Here is a 24,011-nt window from a genome sequence, read left to right as displayed (position 1 = left end):
GCGTCGTGTGGATCAAAATGGAGTGCTTTATGTCAGGTGAGCCGTTATTATTACCTATGCTACCTCCACGTTTGTGGTCCCCAGCTGAAGGAGGTACAGTCTGTTCCTCTGAGAGTGTAAATATTGTAACCGACAGCACCTGAAATTAATTAGAATAAATGATCTTCCTGCTGGAAATATTTAAGTGTTTTTATTCTGTACTGTTTTGCGATGTAAATTGCCTTAGGTTACAAGAGAGGGTTTTTATGCACTATTTGTGTTTATATAAAATGTCATCCTGCTTATCTCTCTAACAAGGATAACGAAAAATAGGAAGATTTCTAAAAGAAACACATGAGCATCATTACTACATTCACAGGAGAATGTAAAATACTGAAAACAGACGCGATGTCTCCTGACAGTATTATTGTGTCCTTCATAGTGCTTCAGCTGGCTATTCTGATGTAAGGTTAAGTGTTTTTATCTATAGGCAGTTTCAATTATTAGTTTCTTAATGCCTGATAGTAACTAAAAATAATTTCCCTATTTTTTCTGTGCAGTTTTTAATCTATTCCCTGCATATAATAGTAAAAGAAAAGGTCATGATGGAGTCATCTCACAAGTAAAAATCATACAAATTACATATAAATGCCTGCTCTTTTAAATTTTGACAGCCTTTATTATGTTGAACAACTTGAATGAAGTAACTGAACTGTTGGCAAGAAGTTTTAGTCTTATTATTAAATAATTGGCACCTAAAGTCCTTACTTTGTAGTTTATCAGTAAGTATATGATTAGAATACCATAAATCTTTCTTTGTCATGTAATAAGAAAAACTATTACAAAGAGAACTTTTTAAAAGATATCACATTGCATCATTACATTAATGTTGTTACTTTCATTGCGGTTATTTGTATCTCAGCTTCAACGGAATTCTCATTTGTGCAAAGATGTATTTATATAAATGAAGAATTTTCCATTATATAAACTCAAATGATTTCATACTATAACAACTCTACTGTCAGTTCAGATTCTGTCCTGGGTTGGTTGGTTGGCTGGTTGGTTGTTTGGTTTGTTTTGTGGAAGGTATTTCTTGAGGTAAACTTAATGACCAATTGAAATTCTTTTGCACACGTGTTTTTTGTTTCTGTAATATTCAAGATATGCTCTATATTAATTGAAGTGAAGGGATAAGAAAGCAGGGAATGTGGAGCTCACCCCGTGGTAGCTTAGATGGATGAGGACACACGGAATAACTTTCTCAAAGTGTTTCTATTGTCAGTGCTGTTAACAAACTGCCAGAAATACTTTGTTATCAATGTATCAATAATATAGCAAGATATCAGTGTTATGTTCATATTTATGGTTTTCCTAGTCTGTAAGGAGCAAATATATATTCAGCTTAGAGCAAATAACTCCAAAAATCTTGATAATTTAGTTTTGGGGGGATTTTGTTTGTTTTGTTTTTGTTTTACTTCATCTTTATCCCTATGAAAGATAAATCAGCTTTTCAGGTTGCTGAGAGTTAGGTGAAAGCAAATTAAGTCTGGGAATCTGTCAGTTATCTTGCTCCTGACTTTTCCAAGTCTGATAGACTTTACTATCTGTTAGTATGAGTTTGAATTCTCCCAATCCAAATCTGTACACTAAAGATTATTTTGGAAACTAACTTTGCCAGATAAGGTAAGACACCTTCAAATAAATTCAGCCAGCATGGGTTTGATTTGTTTGTATATAACTGGTTAAATTACTACTTGAACGTGTAGAACAGGCTAGCCCTCCTTCTATAGCTTCCTTTGCAATGTGCAGTTTGCTTATAATTTTTAGGTTAGTCTCCAGCTGCTCCTGCCTCAGGGTGGCATTGAGGCTGCACATTAAATTTCCTACCTGCTTCCAATCTTCTAAGCTTTATCTATGCCATAAGACTTGTAACTATTTTTATGTTAATTATTACTCCCAAAAGTTAATTAAAGAGCTGCAACTAAAGGAAAGAACCCAACTGACTGATTGAGAGGAAGTGTTTTTAAAGTGTCTAGAGTAGAGTACTCTGATAGAATTCAGGAATTCTTGCCTTCAAGTTTAATTTTACAATTAACTGCCTCTAGGATTCATTCATACACTTTTTTTGACTGTAACACATTAGGCAGTTTCTTTTCATAAAATTCATGAATTCTTCACATAACTAGTGATTTTGTTTTATCAAAGTTACCAGACCTCCAAAAACATCTTGCTGCCCCTACCGCTAGGGTGGAACTCCAGTCTGTAATATGGGAATGATTATTCTTTGCATATCATCTGAAAAAAATTGTTAGCCCAAATAAATGAGAGAGTTAACAAAGTTGAGGATTTTAATTGTGATTTTCTACATGCGTAAGTCACTTATATGATTGTCCATAAGTAAAATACGAATTGCATTTTAAAGCTGGTTTATTTATAGACACCAAACTACTACCTGTGTTTTTGTAGAAGCAGAATAGTCTACCCCCGGTAATGTAAAGCTTTATTTATGAAATGGAGATATCGTTTCTGGTTAAACTTTATCAGATGGCTTAAGTGATGAACATGAACTTGAACTTATATACTTATATACACATGAACTTATATACTTATAACCAAACTTATATTTTGGTAAATAGTCATAAATAAAAGATATTCTTGAATAAAAAGTATATAATAATTTTCAAGGCATAATATGCATGCAAGCTGTAAAATCAGTACATTAATAATAGAAGTCCTAAAATGCAAATTGCCCGTTTTAAACTAATCCTCATTGTAAATAAACATTAGAAACTTATCCTGTCATCAAAATTAGTACCTAATCTGTAGACTTAAATTTGAGCAGTATTCACATATCATACTAACTTCTGTGACCCAAAGAGTAGTAATGTTGAGAGCACTACCCAATCACCAGCCGCAAGGCCTGCAAGGCACCTTTCTGCCACCTAAAACCCTATCTCCTCAAGAGTTCCCCATCCTTATAAGTACAGCTTGGATCTTCAGTAGAATTTGAGCTGGGCCACACTGATCTATCTTCAAAGATACACATGAATGAGGGAGGAAAAAGAGAAGCCTCTTTTTACACAGGGGCAGCTTGGTTCTAGACTCCAAGATTAAAGGGAAGAACTTGTTAGCTCGAATTTTTGTAAATTTAGTGACTTTCTGGTTTGACCTCCAACGTGTTCCTAAATTTCAGTTTTTCCTCAAACAGCTTTAGAAGTAGATCTTCTAGTTTAAAATGATAATGATTACTTTCCTGTAGTTTTCTTGTTCCTTTCTTACCTGCTCTTTCTTAAGAAAACATTTTTCCCATCCTTAGTCCACTCTTGGTTGTCAAAATACTTTTATTTATTTTTCTATGAAGATCTGTATTTTTCTGAGAAATATTTTGGTCAGAAGAAAGAGTGACAGTGTTAAAGGCTATAATTTAGTAGCTAACATAATACTGACAAAGAAAATGCTTTTCCTTAGTAGGAAAATATTTCATAGGAAAAAACCCTGTGAAGGACAGTAAGACTATAAATTATGCCGTTTTTCATATAATATGTGCAGTCAGAATTATTTCCTGATGTTTTTTTAAACTATTTTCACAGTCCCAGTGGGTCTTTGTTATCTTGCTTGGAGCAGGTTAAAACATACCTGCTTACTGACGGAACATGCAAGTGTGGCTTGGAATGTCCTCTTATTCTTCCCAAGGTAACCATTTCGCAATAGATGTATCAGCAATTTTTCATTTTTTAGGTGTTTCATATATTTGCTTTTCTCATTTGGCATTTCATTTTTATATTACTTCTCCAATCATTTATACATTTTAAAGTCTTAAATTATATATCTTTTGCATGCATTTTGGAATGCTTAAAGATTGTGGAAAATAGTTCAAGTCCAAGAGTCATTTTCAAAGGTGACAAACCTATATTCATATTAAATATTTCATCAAAACCCCTTTTGCATCGTTTTATTAGAGCTATACCCATGCTCACTATTTAATAGTGCAGTATTTTTTTCCCTCCTGCTCAGTCTGCAATGTTATTTTTAGCACTGGTGTTGATAGATCTGCCACAAATATTTCTTAAATTACAAAGCTGAACCCTCATAGCCAAAAGTGAAGCTGTTTTACTCCTTTGCAAGGCAAAAAGTAAAATCATTTTAAATGATAAAATATTTACTATAGAAACATGTCATTGTTTTCTGGATATCTATAATAGTCCCAATCATAGAACTAACGATTAATAGACAACTGTTTCTTTTTTATTTGTGTGTCACCTCATTCACAAAAAAAAGCACTTGAAACAGCTTATAAGTATATACACAATAAATATTTTTTAAAAGAGAGTAGTAGATTTTTTAAATCAGTGAAAAGGTCATATTAATATAGCAATAAAGTAAAGCCAAAGAAAAAGTTAGCATATAGCAAATGTCAGATTTTAGGGTTTCTTAGCTGTACTTCATCTGTTTTTGTACTGTTATAACATCAGGAAATATCTAAAATTGGGAACATTATCAGATACTATTCCTTTCCATATATTTATCTTGGCTATCTCAGAATTAGGATAAGTTTCATTATTTACCCTGCCACTAAAAACCATGAGTTCAGCAGAAGTACTTATTCCATTACATATAAAGTTGCTTTTCTTAAATTTAAAAACTTGAGAAAGTTTTATTCAGATTTATGGGTTAATCTATGCAAAACTTTTTTTTTTTAACAAGGGGATCTTTTTACTTAATATTTTTACAGACATATTTTAAACAAAGGCTGTGCTTTTTCCAGGTGTTTAATTTTGATCCTGGAGCTGCTGTGAAACAGAGAACTGCAGAAGATGTTAAAGCAGATGAAGATGTCACAAAGCTATGCATACATAAAAGAAAAATCATTGCAGTGGCCACACTTCATAAAAGCATGGAAGCCCCACATCCTTCTCTGGTGCTCCCCAGTCCCGGAGGAGGAACAAGTATGTAATATGGTGAAGGTTTTAGGGATTTTTCCTCCCCAACTCCTCTCCTGGAGGAGTCACTAGAAATCACTTTGCCAAGCATTTTCTGAGTCCGCTTTTCAAACATGCACAATGCATTTAAAATTATGTATGTTTTATCATTTTATTGCAAATAACAAGTTAGTTCTGAAAAATTCCCATGAAGTTGTCACCCAAAGTTTCCTATCCAAATCATTTAGTTAAATGAGGAAAATAAACACTGATTAGCACATACAAATGCTATGGAGGTACATAGAGCTGAGCTAACAAAAGAGAAAGTGCCATTGGTTTTTAGGAAACAAATGTAGCCTTTTTCCTAGGGCTGTATTGGAATGTGTAGTGTCAAGTCCTTAAATGCAACTAGCAATGTTATCAAGAACTGGCAGTGTTATTCTTTCAGTCATTTAATAGCTACATATTGAACACCTGCTATCAAATCACCTTGCCAGGAATTTTTTATACCTCCATCCAACACATACATGCACACACGCTTGTATGCACACACGAATTTTTTAAAAATTTCAAAGCTGCAGAAAAACTACATGAACAGTTCGAGTACCCTAGATTTACCAGTTAACGTTTTGTTTCAGGAGTTGCAGATATTGTGACAATTCACCCCTAAGTATTTCAACACACATGGATGTTCTCTCATATAAACCACGGTCTAATTGTCACATTCAGGAAATTTAAAACTGCTATGATAGTATTATCTAATATGCAGTCTATATTCAGATTTCTCCAGTTGTCCTAATAATATTCTTACAGTTTTTTCAATCCAATCTTTTTTAAAATCCAGGATGCAAAGATTGTGCAACTGCAAAGAGACGTTACTTTTCTTTAATCTACATCAATTCCCCAGTCTTTTTAAATCTTTCATGGTTGATACTTTTGAAGAGTCTAGGCCAGTTTTATAGATGTTCCTCAATTTGGATTTGCCTGATTGCTTCCTCATATTTATATTCAAGTTAAACATAGTTTGATAGGAATACTGCATAGGTGATGTTATATCCTCATTAGGAAGCATATAATGGCAGTTTATCCCGTATTGATGACATTAAGTTTGATTTCTTGGTTAAAGTTATGTTCATTATTGAGGTACATTTTCCCTTTATGATTTATATGTAATTTGTGGAATTATTCTTTGAGGCTGAGGAACTTCTTTTTGTAAGGGCTAGAATATGAACTCTCCAAAATATTACAATTAACACTTGAATAGTAATTCTGGATAAAATACAGCTGAACACCAAAGCATTTGTTTATGAAAGATAAGTAGCATTGTTCTGCAGAGTTCTGAAAAATAAGGATGAGGAATATAACTTGTAGTGATCAGAGAAAGCTTTATGGTAGAACTCAGATTTGAACCAGCCCTGGAAAATGGTAGGATTTAGACACATAAGGGAAATAAGAAAATTCTTGTCTAGAATGAGTATAGCATAATCAAGAAATGATGTGGAAACTAATGTGACTTGAGTGGAAAATTAAACCTGCATAGGTAAATTGAGGCCAAATTATTGATAGTTTTAGATACAAAGAGAAGCAGTTGTGACACCAAACAGGTCATTAAAGAGTCACACTTAGAACTCATGTGAAGAGGGTAGGGAAAGACAAACTTGGCAGTTATTAGCAGAGAGCTCCTCTCCAATAGCCCTCTAACCTTTAAACTTTAACAGGAATGATCAGAAAAATTTGCTCCACTAAGGTATGTAAGAAAAAAATATATTTTAGTGAATTTTTCTTTTTCTTTAATGAGCTATATTTTTTAAATTAAAAGATATTGCAACAACTTAAAGACATTTAACAGTAATAAATTATTTAAAATTTATCATTAGCCTGCCACCTTGATGTAAGTATGTTTTCAGTTTTGCATCTTACCTTGCACATGTGTTTGCACATGCTCATATCTGCTGCCATTCTCACTTCACATCATATCAAACCATTTCAGCTCTGTCTACAGAGTCTGCCTTGTTTCCTTTTTAATGATTGGAGCAGAATCTTGGTCTAGGTCCTTTGTCCTACTCTGTACATACAAGTTTCATTATTGAAATTAAAGGTAAATATTTAACTAGTTTAGGTATAAGAGGTATATCTCCATCTCCTTTTAAAATGATATACTTTATTGGATTAATTTCTACTCTTTTACCAACTTCAGACATAGCATTTATTCCAATTTTCTAATTTTAAATTATATTAAAAGGTTGGGATTTAAATAAAGATTAAGAAGACTCATGTAGTAGTTTTCACCTCTCTTTAGTTTACATGCATAAACATACAACACCTCTTTCGAAAGGTCTATTTAATATACACAAAAGCACTTGATGAGTACCTAGCATTTACATTTGCCAACTCTTGTAATACTTTAGTTCCTAACTGCAACATAAGAGTAGCATGACTTCTGTTTGTTTATCTGTTTAGTATTCCTTTTATTTTAAAGATGGTAACTATTTTTCCCCAGTATGGAAGAAATCCTTTCTAAACGACAGCTACTTTCTAAATTCTGTTGAATGTAAAAATGCCAATGTCTATATTTTTAATCATTGAATTGTAGATAGCTATATAAATGAGCAAGAAAAGACACAACTTGGTGGCTTTATTACTAAAGAGGACACAATCAATCCCGTAATAATGTTAGTGACATTAATACAGACGACTATCTTCTCACTATATGCCAAGCTCAGTGCCCCAAATATTTTTCATATGTTATTTCCTTGATTACAAACTGTAAAAATCTTTCTTTAACAAGAAAATGAATTCAGTTGAGTTTATCTGCTGCGATTTTCTTTTATGATTGGTTCTCAACTTTTCATACACTGTATTATGTACAGAAATCACTCTATCAAAGAATCTCTACCATGCCAGAAACAGAAAGCCCACATTTCCCAAGAAAAATATACATTCACTACATTCTCTTACTTCTTGATTGTACACTAGCAAGACTTCTGTTTATCCCAGGTTGAGAACCACTGACTTAGAAATTGTTATGTTATGATTTGACCTGTATATTACTTAGCAGGTAGGAGAAGTTTATTTATCTTAAATGTGTAATTATCCATTTAAGTAAATATACCTCTGATTGCAAATGAATCCGAGTATACTTGCTGATATGCTGTAAGTCTAAGAATTGGGATGGCCAATGTATATAGTATGAATAGTACCACTCTCATCTCCTGTGCCTCTAATACACTCATTGGCATTTTCTCATGGAGTCTGGCTAGAGCTCAGCACCCTTTTCAGCATAGCTCTCTAAGCAGCCACCACCAGTTGATGGGAATTGGTATATGAAACTAATTTTATTTGCCATCCCTGTTTTAGAAGTCACAACCTTATAAAATAGTTAAACTTCCTTAGGAGCTAAAAAACTTAAACCTAGAATTCTGACATCAAATGAAAATTCTGTATGATGAACCAGGTTGCTTTTGTTGCCTGTATTCTGTCTGATCTCTGAAAGAACTGAAGGGATTCCAAAAAGCCAGCGAGGGAGCAATGCACTCTGTAAAAAGAGAATACTCAATTGGAGCCCAGTACTGAAGATTTTTGCACTCTGACTAAATTTTGCATAAGAATTCTATCCTAATGAAAGAATTGCAGTCTTTTACCTAATTTGGTTGACTGAGGCTGGTTTTACAACAATGACTAATTAATGGCAAAGAAATTGAAGTGTTAAAGTATTACAAACTCGATATGAAGTTTAGCATGATTGTTTAACTTCACTGTATTTACTGTTGTTATCACTCACTTTGTAAAAGATTCAGAATCTTATTCACTTAATTCACAAAAATTAAGACTCTTTACTCTCACAGTGAAAATATTGGGTTGAGGAAGAGTTTTTGTAGCTGTCCCGAGGAAGTTTTAGTAAGGTTATACAAACCTTTACAGGGCAACAAATTTTCTGGTGAAAATGGCAATTCATTTAAATCACTCAAGAAAATATTATGCCATACAGATTATAATTTTCTATTGTAACTGTGTTCTTAAAAAATTCAAATCCAAAAAATAAAATCATCATCATTTCCATCTGGGCTGTCATTCTTGATTTTGCATATTATAAATACTATTAGAATGGCTAATGTCAGTATGTACGGATTCAGATCCCCATCCTTTCTCAACAGACATGAGGGAAACAAGCTTAATGAGCAGTTATTGAGAACCTTTGGTCAACTAAGGGAGAACAGTGTGCATCTTTTACAATCAAAATTTACTGTAGAGTACAGAACTTTTTTTTTAATTGCAAAGAGTCACAGCTTCTGTTTGCAGATTTCTTTTTTCAGATGCCCTCCCTTCCCCATTTCCTTCCCTCCCTCCATCCTAACACAAAAGAATTGAGACTACTAACAGATTTTTTTTTTTCTCTTTCACATCAGATGCAACTCCAGTAGTACCTTCACGGGCAGCAACTCCAAGATCTGTAAGAAATAAGTCTCATGAAGGAATTACAAATTCTGTAATGCCTGAATGTAAGAATCCTTTCAAATTAATGATTGGATCATCAAATGCCATGGGAAGGCTGTATGTACAAGAACTGCCTGGAAGCCAGCAACAAGAACTCCACCCTGTATACCCCCGGCAGAGATTGGGCAGCAGTGAACACGGACAGAAATCTCCATTCCGTGGCAGCCATGGAGGCCTGCCCAGCCCAGCGTCGTCAGGTTCCCAGATATATGGAGATGGCTCAATCTCTCCAAGGACTGACCCACTTGGAAGCCCTGATGTTTTCACAAGAAATAATCCTGGTTTTCATGGAGCTCCCAATTCTAGTCCTATTCACCTGAATAGGACTCCTCTTTCTCCCCCTTCAGTAATGCTACACGGTTCTCCTGGACAGTCATCCTGTGCAATGGCTGGAAGGACTAATATACCTCTTTCCCCAACCTTGACTACAAAGAGTCCAGTAATGAAAAAACCAATGTGTAATTTTTCAACTAATATGGAAATACCACGAGCAATGTTCCACCACAAACTACCCCAAGGCCCACCTCCCCCTCCTCCACCTTCTTGTGCTCTTCAGAAAAAGCCATTAACATCTGAGAAAGATCCACTTGGCATTCTTGACCCTATTCCTAGTAAACCAGTGAATCAGAACCCTGTTATCATTAATCCAACTAGTTTCCATTCAAATGTCCACTCTCAGGTACCTGTGATGAATGTAAGCATGCCTCCTGCTGTTGTTCCTTTGCCAAGTAATCTCCCTTTGCCAACCGTAAAACCTGGCCACATGAATCATGGGAGTCATGTACAAAGAGTTCAGCATTCAGCTTCAACCTCCCTGTCCCCTTCTCCAGTGACATCCCCAGTGCACATGATGGGGACTGGAATTGGAAGGATTGAGGCATCGCCCCAAAGATCACGCTCATCTTCCACATCATCAGATCACGGAAATTTCATGATGCCACCTCTAGGACCCCAGCCCGCTTGTAGTGGTATTAAGGTTCCACCCAGGTCACCAAGGTCAACAATAGGGTCCCCAAGGCCATCAATGCCATCAAGCCCTTCTACCAAGTCCGATGGACATCATCAGTACAAGGATATCCCTAACCCATTAATTGCTGGAATGAGTAATGTACTAAATACCCCAAGCAGTGCAGCTTTTCCTACTGCATCTGCCGGAAGCGGTTCTGTAAAGAGTCAGCCTGGTTTGCTGGGAATGCCTTTAAATCAGATCTTGAACCAGCACAATGCTGCCTCCTTTCCAGCAAGTAGTTTACTCTCAGCAGCAGCCAAAGCACAGCTAGCAAATCAAAACAAACTTGCTGGTAACAACAGTAGCAGCAGTAGCAATTCTGGAGCTGTTGCTGGCAGTGGCAACACTGAAGGACATAGCACTTTAAACACCATGTTCCCTCCTGCTGCCAACATGCTTCTCCCAACAGGTGAAGGGCAAAGTGGTCGAGCAGCACTAAGAGATAAGCTGATGTCTCAGCAAAAGGACTCACTGCGGAAAAGAAAACAGCCACCTACCACAGTGTTGAGTTTGCTCAGACAGTCTCAAATGGATAGTTCTGCAGTTCCTAAACCTGGACCCGACTTGCTAAGGAAGCAGGGTCAGGGGTCGTTTCCCATCAGTTCAATGTCTCAGTTACTACAGTCTATGAGTTGTCAAAGCTCTCACTTGAGTAGCAGTAGTAGCCCGGGTTGTGGGCGCTCAAATACTGCTTTGCCTTGCTCTGCTAACCAGCTGCATTTTACAGACCCCAGTGTGAACTCCAGTGGTCTTCAGAATCCACTGACACAGGACGTACCTTTAAGAGGGGAAGCCGTGCACTGCCACAATGCAAACACTAACTTTGTTCACAGTAACAGTCCAGTCCCAAACCACCATCTTGCAGGTTTAATAAATCAGATTCAGGCTAGCGGGAACTGTGGGATGCTCAGTCAGTCGGGCATGGCCTTAGGAAATTCATTACATCCCAATCCACCTCAGTCAAGAATTTCAACGTCCTCCACTCCAGTGATACCAAACAGCATTGTTAGCAGCTATAATCAAACAAGTTCTGAAGCAGGTATGGTTTTATTAGAAAAAAGTACCCAAAGGTACTAAACTTTTATACGTTTTTTAAAAATTTATACCAAAATATTTATTATGATAAGAAATGATCCTTTCCCCATTGTGAAATTCTCATCATTTCTTTAGTATTTATAATTTTATTTACAGAATGCTAGGGATTTGTCTCTTAGAAAAAATAACAGCCAAGAGGATTCCATGTGTTTCCGTTATGTGTCAACCTGTGTCATTTTGAATTTTGTTCGACTTTCAGTTGGTTCTATAACCATTGGACTCGAAACTACAAAAGAAGCCATAGAAGGCAGGATTTCCTGGTTCATGAGACATGTACTTGGTCTATGCCAGTATAAAAGCTGTTTCCCCTAGCTCTTGTTTGTATTCAGGTAAATGAAGCTCATTTGGAAAACCCCAAAAAAGAGGCAGAAATACATGGATTTTTTGTTCTTGCTGCTGACCAGAAATAGGTGAATGGATAGGAAAAGGTAACTAGAAGTTGTATGAAGTAGAAAGCTGTCTTCTAATGTGTTTTCTTATCCTAGTTTGCTATCCTTTATTATTATTTGTTTGAAAAAATTCATAAATGGATATTGGCTACTCCCTTTTTTAAAAAGGTAATAATTGAAGTTTTCCAATAAAAAAGGCTTGAAAACCTGATTTCCAGAATTTTTGATCTTGAAATTATTTTACAGTTTTCTTGGAGAACTAAACCATTGTTTTTACCATTGACATTATGGTATCTCTTTATCCGCTCTTAATGAAGGAGACAAATTTATTTAAAAGTAGACACATTAGAAAGAACTATATTTTATTTCAGTAGAGTCCTCAGAAATTGTTACAAAAAACCGTAAAGAAGCACTATAGAGATAAATTCATTGAGATATCAGAAAATTTGACCATAAGAATAATAGAAAGAATACCCAAAACCCAACAATAACGATTTGAGAGATCGGTGGGAAATGACAGGGAGGAAATAAAAGATGAATATAGAGACAATATTATTCAGCTATGAAAACAGTGGGCTTTTAAAACCAGATTGCTACTGGAAGTGAGAAAACTGCTAAGGCTTTTAATAATCTATTGTGTAGATATATATAGACTGTGTTATACCACCATGCTGGAAAGGCATTATGACCTACATGTCTTTGTTGCTGATAGTAAAATCAAGTGTTTTCCTTCCTGGTGTCACTACTTTTACCTGCCATTCTCCACAACTTGTGTTATGTGTTATGTTTTGATGTCAGTATTTAATGAAGAACTGTTCATTGACCTCTTCTGTTAAAAAGAATATAAGGTGAAGATGATAATTGAAATGATTAGTGCCTTCTTGATATTCTTAGTCTAAGGAATCTCATGAAACTATTTTTTACGTGTTTAACAGGATTCTTATTCCGAAGGGGCTTCCAGCTTTTCAGTGACTCATATTCCTTTTTAGATAATCCCAAACAAATGAAAATTTAATCTTATGCATTTATCAGATTAAGGTTACATAAAATCAGTAACTATTTAAAAATACACTATATTTATTAAGCATACCTTCAATCATTTAGATGAGGCATTGTTAGTCTCATTGTATTATATCTTTCAATTTTGATACCCCTTACCTCAACTTACTTTGTTTCAGGTCTAAGTTCATATTGCAAAGTGTACGTATTTTATTAATGATGTATTTTAATTTATCTATAATGGAAAAGACCAACATTTATTTATATTCTTGTTTCTTCTGATTGTCAAGTTTTGACTTATTTTATATAGTCTTAGACATGTATTTTCTTGTTCCATGCATCTCTGTAAAACATCAGATCTGGATTGCCAGTGCTGGGAGTGTCAAAACACACATGTTGAAAATTTACTAATATAAGTAAAGTGTTAGCATATAAATAGCTAAAAGGGATGAGAATAAATGTCTAGTAATGATATGGATGTGACCAATCATGTGTAAGCTAACAGAAAGCATATCCCTGATAAAAAATCTAGGTCAATAAGAACTTTTTAAAGTAGGAACCTAATAAAATTAAATACTGCTTAATGTACATAGCTCTGATGTGCAGCTGGTAATAAAAATGGATAGATTTACTAATTAATATAATTCTTTTGATGAGCTGAATATTAAAGAGGTCTCTAATATCATGTTTCTTTTAGATACACAGTGAACTGTGTCAACTGAATGTACTGTTATTATAACTGCTTAGCCTGAATGTTTATTTTCACTGATATTTATTCATCCATCAAATAAACACCAAAGCTGGGCTTTCAGAGTGAGACAGCTGATGACAGTTACAACTATCCCTTTAAGTTTTGCTGAGTATTCCTAGCATACTAGTAAGACATTAGAAGAAAACCACATTTTATTCTTAAAATGTTGCTTTTAGCTGTCATTGAGTACCTATGATGTGCCAGGTGATTTGCCTGTATTATTTCTAATTTGTGCAGTTTTCCAAAGTATAAGATATTCTTGTCCTCATTTTACAGATGAGTACATTGGGCCTCAGAGAACTTGAATAACTGTCCAAGGTCATACATAATTGAATTAGGATTTGCACTCAGGTTCATCTGATTCTAAAATCCATTTTCTTTCCAGCTGCATAAGTTCTTCATTTGAAACATCTAGTTGTGAAAAATACTGTTTTCACTTTCAAATCTTTAAAAATACCCAACACATAGTGAATCAAAGCATATCAATGCATGTTAGGAACTACGTTTGTAAACTTTTGATGCACTTTTAGACAAAAGTCAGTAATTTTGCCTTCTCTATTTGGACTCTAATATCCTAGTGTACAATAATTAGGATGTTTGTGCCAATGCAGATGAAATGTCCACAGAATCAAAAGAACTACCACTCATTTGTGAATCACATTTGGTAACCTTTATTTGAATGAATTTGTATCACCTCACTCAGATAAAAATGGGTTTCCTAGTGGGTGATGTGTCAGTGGGCCTTTGAAGAGGGCAACTCTGCAGACGCTAGCCCTGCCATTCCAGGTGTGATAGCACAGTGAGGGTGAAAGGGACCCACAGGTAGCATGGCCCAACTCTTCCTTGTGGTAATGGAGCATGAACAGAACTCAAGTGACCTCCTGCTCAATCCAGTGCCTTTTTTCCCCACTCTCCTAAGCAGTAGCTCAAAAATGTTACATTAAGACCTTATTTAAGACCAGAAATCACTCTGAAAACGTTTAATTCGATTGGCTATTTGTTTTCAGAAACTTCTTTTGAAGAAAGTTTTTCTGTCATAAACAGCCCAAATGTTCATTTTTTAGGCCTATATGTGAATACCAGTCCATATTTTAAATGTATTAAAACTCATATATGAGAATCAGAGGCAAAGTAGTAAAAAAAAAAAAAAAAAAATCAGATTAAAGGTACGAAATGCTTAGAAAACATTTCTAAAACTTAAGAATATACAAGGTTTTATTAATTCTATTTGGTGTTTTGAAATTGCCTTTCCACTAAAGCTCTCTAAACACTTTGCATTGTAAAGTTTACAGGTTTCTATTAGCTTTTTGGATATGAAATTACAAGTGAAGTTTAATATTTCCATGTAACAGATTTAGAAAATGACCAGTAGGATACTTGGTGACATTCCTCAAGTTGTAAAGCAAAGCTCTGGTGGATCTGGCAACCAAACCCCAATCAGTTCCTGATTCTCAGTCCAAACACTCAAACTGCTGAATGCAGGTATGTTCTGAAATCCATCACTCGTGTACATTTAAAGCAACTTTCAGTTTATGAAGTGAGATAAGTTTCAACACTTAAGTGGTTCCAGCACGTGTCCTGTGGTGTTTTGGTTTAGGGAGGAATTCAAAGTCAAGTACCCCTGACTGACAAATTTCATCAAGTCCATGCCTCTTTGGGCCTCTGACTGCTGCCCACCTGTTTACCATAGAACAAAAACACACATGCCAGTAACCTGGGCCTCTGCAGAGGACCCAGCCCTGTCAGTGTCCACATGACAACCCATCCTTCCATGGCCCTGTGGGTTTTCACAATTTTCAAAGAAGCAAAAAGATTTAGATTATTCTGCTAACCAACTTAATAACTGAACCTTACCTCCCTCCAATATGATAAAGTCATTAAATATAACTTTTTCACTTTAAAATGCCTTTTATAGTCTCATTTTTTTTCCTAATAAAAAACATTTAATCATCTCTTCTAAAACACATGAAAATGTAGTCCTGTGAAAGGGCAGAGTATGAGTTTGTACCAAAAGAGAAAATAATTCAATCATTTATTTGCCTTAACTCTTAAAAGATATACATTGACTAACAAGAATATAAATAAACCTATGAATAAATATTTGCTCATGAGTATTTATATATATATATATTTTTTTTTTTTTTTAACTCTGGAAAAGAAAGTGTTTTTTTTTTCAGCACAAAATACATTTGATTGAAACTCAGTGCAGCCACTAATATGGTAGGTATAAGAAAATTAGAGATCACAAAAGAATGCTTTGGATAAAATATTGCAAAGTGCAAGCTTGGTTTTTTGTTCTATGTATGTATTTATTCTCAGAGCATGCCAGTAAAGAAAATAAAGGGAAATTGTCATTCCCTTCATTTGAGGTTATAGTTGCAAAAAGATTATGGGATAAAAATACTCCAGGATGGACTGTTCTATGTTAGCTGTCTCAGGATATGGGACATTTGTGTGGAAATAAGCCTCTAGTCTTTTATAGACTTATGTAGAATGAAAAAAGGCAGAGACTCCTTTAAGGTTGTGACTGAATTAATAATTGCTATTGAAAGTATTTCCACCCAAGTTTTTAAATGCCTAGGTTTTACGCCTCACCTGATTGATGCATAGGCTTCTAGGTTGAAACTTGCCCTCTGCTCTTGTTTTTTAACCAAATACCAAAACTATATTAAAATCTTGATTATGTGATAAAAATCTATGTCTATTCTTTTAGTTAAATTTTTGCAAAATGAGCCATTTCTTCTTTGCTGTAAGTTATTTTTACAACAGGCAGTGTCTTGCTGTTTAAGAAGGTTTCCTAATATCAGGGTTACACCACTTGCTTTGTTTACATCTTCCAGGTTTAATGTTTCCTTGTGTACAAAAAGAGGAGTTAAAATATGTTTGAATTTAGACACTGAGTCTATGTAATCAAAGGTGATAACAACTCATAGTGGTGTGATATGTTTGCTGATTCAATGATCTATTTTGTACCTTTCAAGAAATAAATTGTCCCAGTGTGCAAATTGGGGGAATTTTATTCTATTGCAACACACTAAGTTCACTTATAAAATCACTAGAAATCCTTCAATTCTCAAGGGGATGCCTAAGCTATTATTTACTAAAATCAAGTGGTCTAAGAACATTGAAGCAGCTTCTAAAAGTACCTAAATTCTAGGCAGTAATGTTAACTCTACAAAGACTTGACTCATTAAAAATAATGCTTAAACATTTTCCTAGTGTCATCAAAATAGATTTCATTTCCACGTGCATGGAGTACTAAATAAATCGAATCATAAACTTCCTACCTTCAAGGAACTTGTATCAAACAACATTAATGCTAAAAAAGCAAAGAGTAGAGTAAAAATTATTTTCTAAGAATTATACTTCTTGCAAAGTCAAAGTAACAACTCACCTTTTTACAGATTAGGAATGGAACTAGACAAACAGAAGTCTGAAGGAGTTGCTGAGATACTCCTGGGGTAGGAGCTAGTCCAGGGAAATTCTAAATATCTATCCAAGACCCATGGGTACAGGTATAAAAAAGAGTAGTATTTATCACGAATGCCCCAGAGCGGAGCTCCTGTGCTGCACGACTCCACAGGGATACCTCTCACTTTAGAGTCTGATAAACATGCTTCCTGGAGCACAACTCCATAGACCATCCCCCACGGAGTTGAGCAACTGAGAGGCCTGATCCTAAAGCAGTGTTTTTCAAACTTATTTTTACTTTTAACCACGGCAAGAAATTAACTTGCATTCCATTTAACTAGAGAGATGTTTTGAATGTACAACAAAAGTTTCCTGAAAAAAACACTCTGTGTGATGCACTCTGACATTTTAGATCCCATTCTATCTTATCCTATCTTATTCTATTTCTTTTTTTTATGACAGTCATGATCTACCGAAATGATTTCATCACCCACCAGCAGAACATGACCCAGCACTCACATGTATAAGTTAACAGAAACAGTTTCCACAAAATAATATCCTAGTTATGCAATGTACTCTTTTTTTTTCTTTTTCTTTTATTTCATTTATCAAAATATACTGGTTTGAGGGCATACTAAATCGATTTTACAGTCTTAAATAGGTCTAAGCACTGTCTTAGAATATTCATGAGGTAATTAACTCAGCAAATATTTATTGAATACCTAGTATGTGCTCTGCACTGTTTAGCACTGAAAATAAAATAGTACACAATGGAAGGATACAAAGTTATTCATAATCTAGAATCTCTACTTGCTCTGCTCATTAAACAAAATGAGATAAACTTCCAGTTGGTATATTGATGGATGGAGTATTTTAACTGTTATTCTAGCATATTGAGAGAACAGAAATCCTACCAAGCAAGAGACTTAACCTCTTCTCTCAGCATTTGCTTCCTTACAATAAATATTAAGAAAAATGTGATAAAAAGCATTTGTAAAAAAAATCTTTGTTACTTGAGAAACAGTGAAAAATCTCAAGCAATTTTTTTCATTTCAACAGTTTTCAGAGTAATTCTATATATTAATAAAGGAAGCAGAAGTGATCAGTAGTAAAACACCCTTTTTTTTTGTCTGACCCCATTACCACCCGAAGCCTGGCCTCGCCTCCTCAACACCGTCATAATCACTCAGACCTCATATTCCAAGATTCAAGCTACAGTCCTTCCACTGTTCTTTCCTCTTCCCTAAGAGGTTGGCCCTGTTGAGGGTGGAGAGTATTTCCTCAGATACTGCCACTGATCCCTTTCCCCTCTTCCTTTTCTCCTAAGTTGTGTTGGTTTTGGGTCCCTCCCTCCCTTCCTTATGGAGAACAAATAGACACTAGTCCCTAGGGCTTCCTGCCTACTTCTGGTAAAGGAATGCTAGGAATTTACATCAGGATCCAAAGCACAAAGGTAGAGATTGGTATATTTTTGTAAATACATATTACCATGTCATTACTAAGGCTTGGGAAAATAATATCTTGTTGGAAGATCTAGACCTCATAAAAGTTATCTTTCAATTTTTTAAATCCTTTAAATATAGAAGAGAAAATTTTACTATTTCCATGGGATTGAAAAGTGAATTATATTTATTAGACTCACTAGGGCATGATATTTTCTCTTGTCTCTAGAAGCATTTGTTTTTATTAAGGATTATCATTGACCCTGTTTGCAATTAAAGTACACTTGCCAAAGCAAATGATAAAGGTCAAATAGTGAAGGAGTATGTTCCATATGATGTATTTCTTAGGTTCTTGAATTTATGGATAAAAACCAGTATTTGGGCATATCAATTAAGAAAAAGTTTTCTAGCATTAAGTAGTATTTATTCAAAATTGAAGCTATAGATCAAACTGGTAAAATGACATTTTAAGAGCGCCTATTGGTCCATTTGGAACGAGCTTTATGCCCTCTCTTGTACACATACAAAGACATGTACAACAATATTATTAATACTTAAGGGCTAACCGTGAGAGAGTTTAGCATGATATGAACAATGACTCTTCTCAAAAAATATTGGTGACAAAGAAGTGAAATAACTCTAAAGAAGTAGACATTACCTTTGTTTTGAAAAGCAGTGTTTAAAAACTGAGGCAAATAAAACACCTCAAGAATGAAATTGTTAGTAATAGGAAAATATCCTTTAAAAAATCCTAAAAAAAATTACTGATGCTATTTCTGTATACACACACATATACAGACACACACACACACACACATCATAAATTATATGTGTGTGCGAAGAATACTGTTTATATCTGGAAATCTACCCCACTGGAAAAAGCTACCACTGTTGTTTCCTAATTGTACTGGACTATCTCAGTGTCTGATTGGGTGTCTAGGCATGTGATCTCACACCAGGAAAGTTTATTTGGATGGCTTTCCAGTCTTATTTCCTACTTCTTTAAAAGTAACAGAAACAATGAGAAAAAGAAGTTATGCCAGTTCATGGTGCTGCTGGCTGGTGTGAAATAATAATTTTTTCTAATTAAAGGACTTCTCCAACTTACTAACTTGTTCGAGGCTCCCAGCTGCCTTTTAGTTATTTAACTGCTAAATGTTTAGTGAATAGTTTGCTATTTTAAAAACTCTTTAAAAAAAAAACTCTCTCCCTCATTAGATTAAGCTCAAAACATCTTAGCTGCCAAAAGAAAACTCAGCTTTAAGATAACTTTTTCCCCACATGCTTCAACAGACCATAGGTTTTTATGCAGAACTATGAAGTAAGTTCACCAGAGAATGCCTGTTCAAGATTAAGTGGTTCAGAAATAAGCAATTTCCAGTTTCCCTCCTGCTATAAAAATACAGGATCTTTCAATGACCCCAAGCATTAATGAGTTGACTTTAAGAATTCAGAGTACTTTGGGATGGACGTCTTCCTCCATAAGATTATTTTAACTCCCCAGCACACTTGGGAGTGTTCTAAAGTAACTTGACATCTTTCAGCCATCTCCTTTCCAGCATCCCTTATCTCCTGGCATTGGACCAATTGTACCCTACAGAGTCAGTTTTCACTTTTCTCCACAAATGGGTGGTATTCTCTCCTCCACATACACACTTGCCACACACACACAGCATCAAGTGATCTGATTCCTAGAAGTTGAATGCAAGTTTTACAATCTTAATAGATTGATTCAACCAGCAGTTTTTGAATGCCAACCATGTGTCAGAGACTCTTAGGTCTTGGAAATACAGAGGGAAATAAGAAGTGATCCTTGCCTTTAATGGTTTAGAAAGATGATTTTAAATTTCTTCTCTGCTTATCTAAGGCAGCAGGTTTAACCATGGGTGGGAGGGCTTGGGTGTGTAGGAAAGCAGCATACAATATTTTCAGTCATATTTCTTTGTTCTGAGGATACATAGGATTCTATTACCCTCCATACACTTTATTATCTCCTTGCCTTTTTTAAAAATTACTTTGCTTCTACTTAGAAACCTTTTCTATCTCCTTTTCCACTCTCAAATCCCAGATCAAATGTTACCACTTGCTTAGTTTTTCCTGACACCTTCAGTTTTACAATTGACCCCTTGTTATAAACCTGCTATTGTTCCTGGCATATTGCCTTGTAGTTATACTAGATACGTGAAAAGAGCTTTAAAATTTCCTGGTTTGTAATAAGCCCTCAAAAACATGTATATTTGAGAGAGACAGAGATCTGTGTGTTTATCACATTGCCTAAACTCTGAGTTCCTTAAAGAAAGGGCAGGGTGTTGTGTTGTTGTTGTTGTTGTTGTTTATTTGTTTGTATCACCATTTCTACCCTTTTGTTCAGTAGAGTGTACTTGATTGTTGAATTGGTGTGTTGAAAATTAAGAGAAAATAAAAAATATGCCTGATCCGCATATTAGCCTTAAGAAGCTTGTGGTATTCACCCGCTTCTTGTTTGTAATGCAAAAATATACCCAGAGTAGCTATATTTTCTTTATTGTCATTCCTCAAGAATATTTAGATGGAGAATTTTTAGAATAATGTCCCCAAATGACTACTTTCATGAATCCTCAATGTGGATGTTTCTCTCTTACAAAATAAAGATAAAAGAATAATAACCTCTACAGAAACCCTTCATCTACAAAGCCTTGTCATATACACACTAGAGTATTTTGAAAATGTACTCTGACTGTGATTAAAGGAATGGGTGATCTGCACATTTAAATATGCCGTTATTATTTAACAGATAGGGAAAAAAGCCATAGATAGTGATTACTAGTAAATAAGAGTTTTTATTAGCTTGTTTAAAAAGATGGATTCCAAACGCAAATAAGGCACATACCTATTTAACGGAAATAGCAGAAAGATTTAAGAAGCAATGAAATGTTTAAGGTGTTGATTGTTTTATTACAAATCTGAATTAATATTTAAAGAATTGTATACCATATGCCTACTTCGGCATTTTGTCTCCTTTAAATGAAACAGAGCTTAAAAAAAAAAAAAAAAGACCACAACAGCTAGGAAAAATTGCAAAGTCGTGCTATAGAGATATATATGTTGGATATGCTGATTTATACTTACTACTATTACCATGTCATCACAACTAACTGCAGCTACTAATGTCAATAATAATGATGACAATGATAACTCCTTTTATTTGTATACTTTTACACATTGCAAGCCTTTCACTTACCTATTTTTGAGTCTCACAACAATCATGCCAATGAGTTTCCTTAGGAAAAATTCAAAGGTAGGAAAGTTTCATATGCAGGAAGATGTCCATTCGTGTGTTATATATAATGATGAAAAAATCAAAATATAAATGCCAAACTTTATTGGATCAATAAATTTGATCAATCCATATGCTACATGGTTAAAAATATTAGTATGGAGTTTTTATGTCAGAAAGGAAAAATTATTGTGTTAGTCTGTTAGGAGGAAACAAGAATAATATATAGTTATATTTGTACTACTATTACAACTATGGAATCATTTCTGTGTATTTGAACAAGGCCTCAATGGTAACATGGTCAAGTATAAAGTTTGTTATGATGACATATAGCACAGCAGTAAAGTGTTTGAATTATTTTAGATTTTCAGTAACACTGGTATTGTTCATAATAACATATACATGTTTAATATTTTAATAAATTAAGTATATGTGCTTATAATATTTTCCAAATGCATGTATTAAATGAAACAATGCATTTCTTTAGGGTAAGACATTTTTCAAAAAAATGATTGTAGGTTCCTTCAACAGAATGTGATTCTCACCCTCCCCACCCCACCCCTTGTGCATCTGGATCACCAGGGGTGATTTCAAAGAGTACTACTGCCCAGGCTGTACCCCAAGAGATGAGTTTTCAGCTGGTCTTGGATAGGGTCCAGACATTGGTTTGTTTGTTTGTTTTTAAGTTCTCTAGGTAATTATTTTTGTGTAGCTTGGATTGATAACAACTAAAACAATTATAATACACAACTGAAATTTTATTATTAAGTTCCCTGAATTTAATATACATTACTTTAGTATACTTTAAAATATACATCTTTAGCATACATAAGACTTTCAAGGTTAAGAATGCTATTTGGAAAAAAAAAAAAGAATGCTATTTGGGTGAAGACTGGTCTGATTTAAGGAATCATGAGTATAAAGTATCTTTATGCTATTAGAATGACAAAGATTTAAAAATAATGATAAAACACAGTGTTGGTGAGAAAAATGAGCGCTGCCTACATTGTTTATAGAAATATAAATTGAATATATAGTGATCAGCTTCACTGGAGGCAGTCTGACAATGTCTATCCAGAGCTTTAAAAATATGTAAATGCTTTGTCCCTGGAATTCCACTTTTAAGAATTTTCCCTTAGAAAATAATTGAGCATATTGGCAAAGATGACTTAATAAGAATGTTTATCATAGTGTTACTTGAAATAGTAAAAGATTGTAAACAATCGAAATATCCACAACAATGGATTGAATAAATTATGTATATCCATACATGATACTAGTAAAACGGATCTATAGTTAACATGAAAGGATATTCACAATATATTGCTAAATGAAAAAAAGTTGCAAAACAATATGATTCCATTTTTGTTAAAAAATACATGTAACATATGTATATATGTCTGCATATGTATATACATATAGGTGGGAAAAGCCCAGAAAACTATACACTAAAATATTAATAGTTAACAGGTACTTTTTATTTTCTGTTTTGTATTCTCATGCATATTCTATTTGGGGGTTTTTTTCCAGTAAAAGAAAGTACTGGTATTATAAATATAGAACCAAAACTTTTTTTTCAATGTAAAAATATATTTTGAAAAATGAAGCATTGTTACTTTTATCTACCCAATTGAATGGACTACAACACAACTTCCTCCATTTTCACCTTGTCTGGTTGTGAAAAACAAAATATTTGATAGTTAGAAACAGGTATTGCTTAAAGTACTAAGCTTCTTCAATATATTCATATTCAAAGTAAGGCAAGAAGTATGAAGTCAAACTAGTTTCATTAACATGTCAGATCATCTCTAATTACAGTTTATCTGGCTAGAATCTACAGAGGACATGTAACATATTAATTGAAATGTATCGTGATGTGTTTTTATAGAGTTGTCTTCCTTAACATCCATAATTAATAAGTGGGGTTTTTTTCCCTTTATTTTAGGCGGTTCAGGACCATCATCCTCCATAGCCATAGCTGGCACCAACCACCCTGCCATCACAAAGACAACATCTGTCCTTCAAGACGGCGTCATAGTCACCACCGCAGCTGGAAACCCACTGCAGAGTCAGCTGCCCATTGGGAGTGATTTTCCTTTTGTTGGCCAGGAGCACGCACTTCATTTTCCATCCAACAGCACTTCAAACAACCATCTTCCACACCCCTTGAACCCCAGCCTCCTCAGTTCTCTACCTATCTCTTTGCCAGTGAATCAACAGCATCTCCTAAACCAGAATCTATTAAATATCCTCCAGCCTTCAGCAGG

General features: G+C 34.6%; 1 protein-coding gene across 1 annotated transcript in view; it reads left to right on the top strand.

Annotated features, from left to right (window-relative positions):
* The window catches only part of MBD5 (methyl-CpG binding domain protein 5), a 54,560-nt gene that overhangs the window by 101 nt on the left and 30,448 nt on the right, over positions 1-24,011 (top strand). The window contains exons 1-5 of the mRNA XM_007454550.1: positions 1-36; positions 3,570-3,672; positions 4,745-4,925; positions 9,305-11,440; positions 23,690-24,011. The exon at positions 1-36 is cut by the window's left edge and continues 101 nt beyond it; the exon at positions 23,690-24,011 is cut by the window's right edge and continues 2 nt beyond it. Of these exons, the coding sequence (XP_007454612.1) occupies positions 1-36; positions 3,570-3,672; positions 4,745-4,925; positions 9,305-11,440; positions 23,690-24,011 (2,778 nt within the window). The remainder of the gene's footprint in view (positions 37-3,569; positions 3,673-4,744; positions 4,926-9,304; positions 11,441-23,689) is intronic.

Source organism: Lipotes vexillifer, unplaced genomic scaffold (genome assembly GCF_000442215.2).
Source record: "Lipotes vexillifer unplaced genomic scaffold, Lipotes_vexillifer_v1.1 scaffold335, whole genome shotgun sequence".
Classification (NCBI taxonomy): domain Eukaryota; kingdom Metazoa; phylum Chordata; class Mammalia; order Artiodactyla; family Lipotidae; genus Lipotes; species Lipotes vexillifer.
Note: the sequence above shows the minus strand (reverse complement) of the source record. Positions and strands in the feature narration are given on the sequence as shown.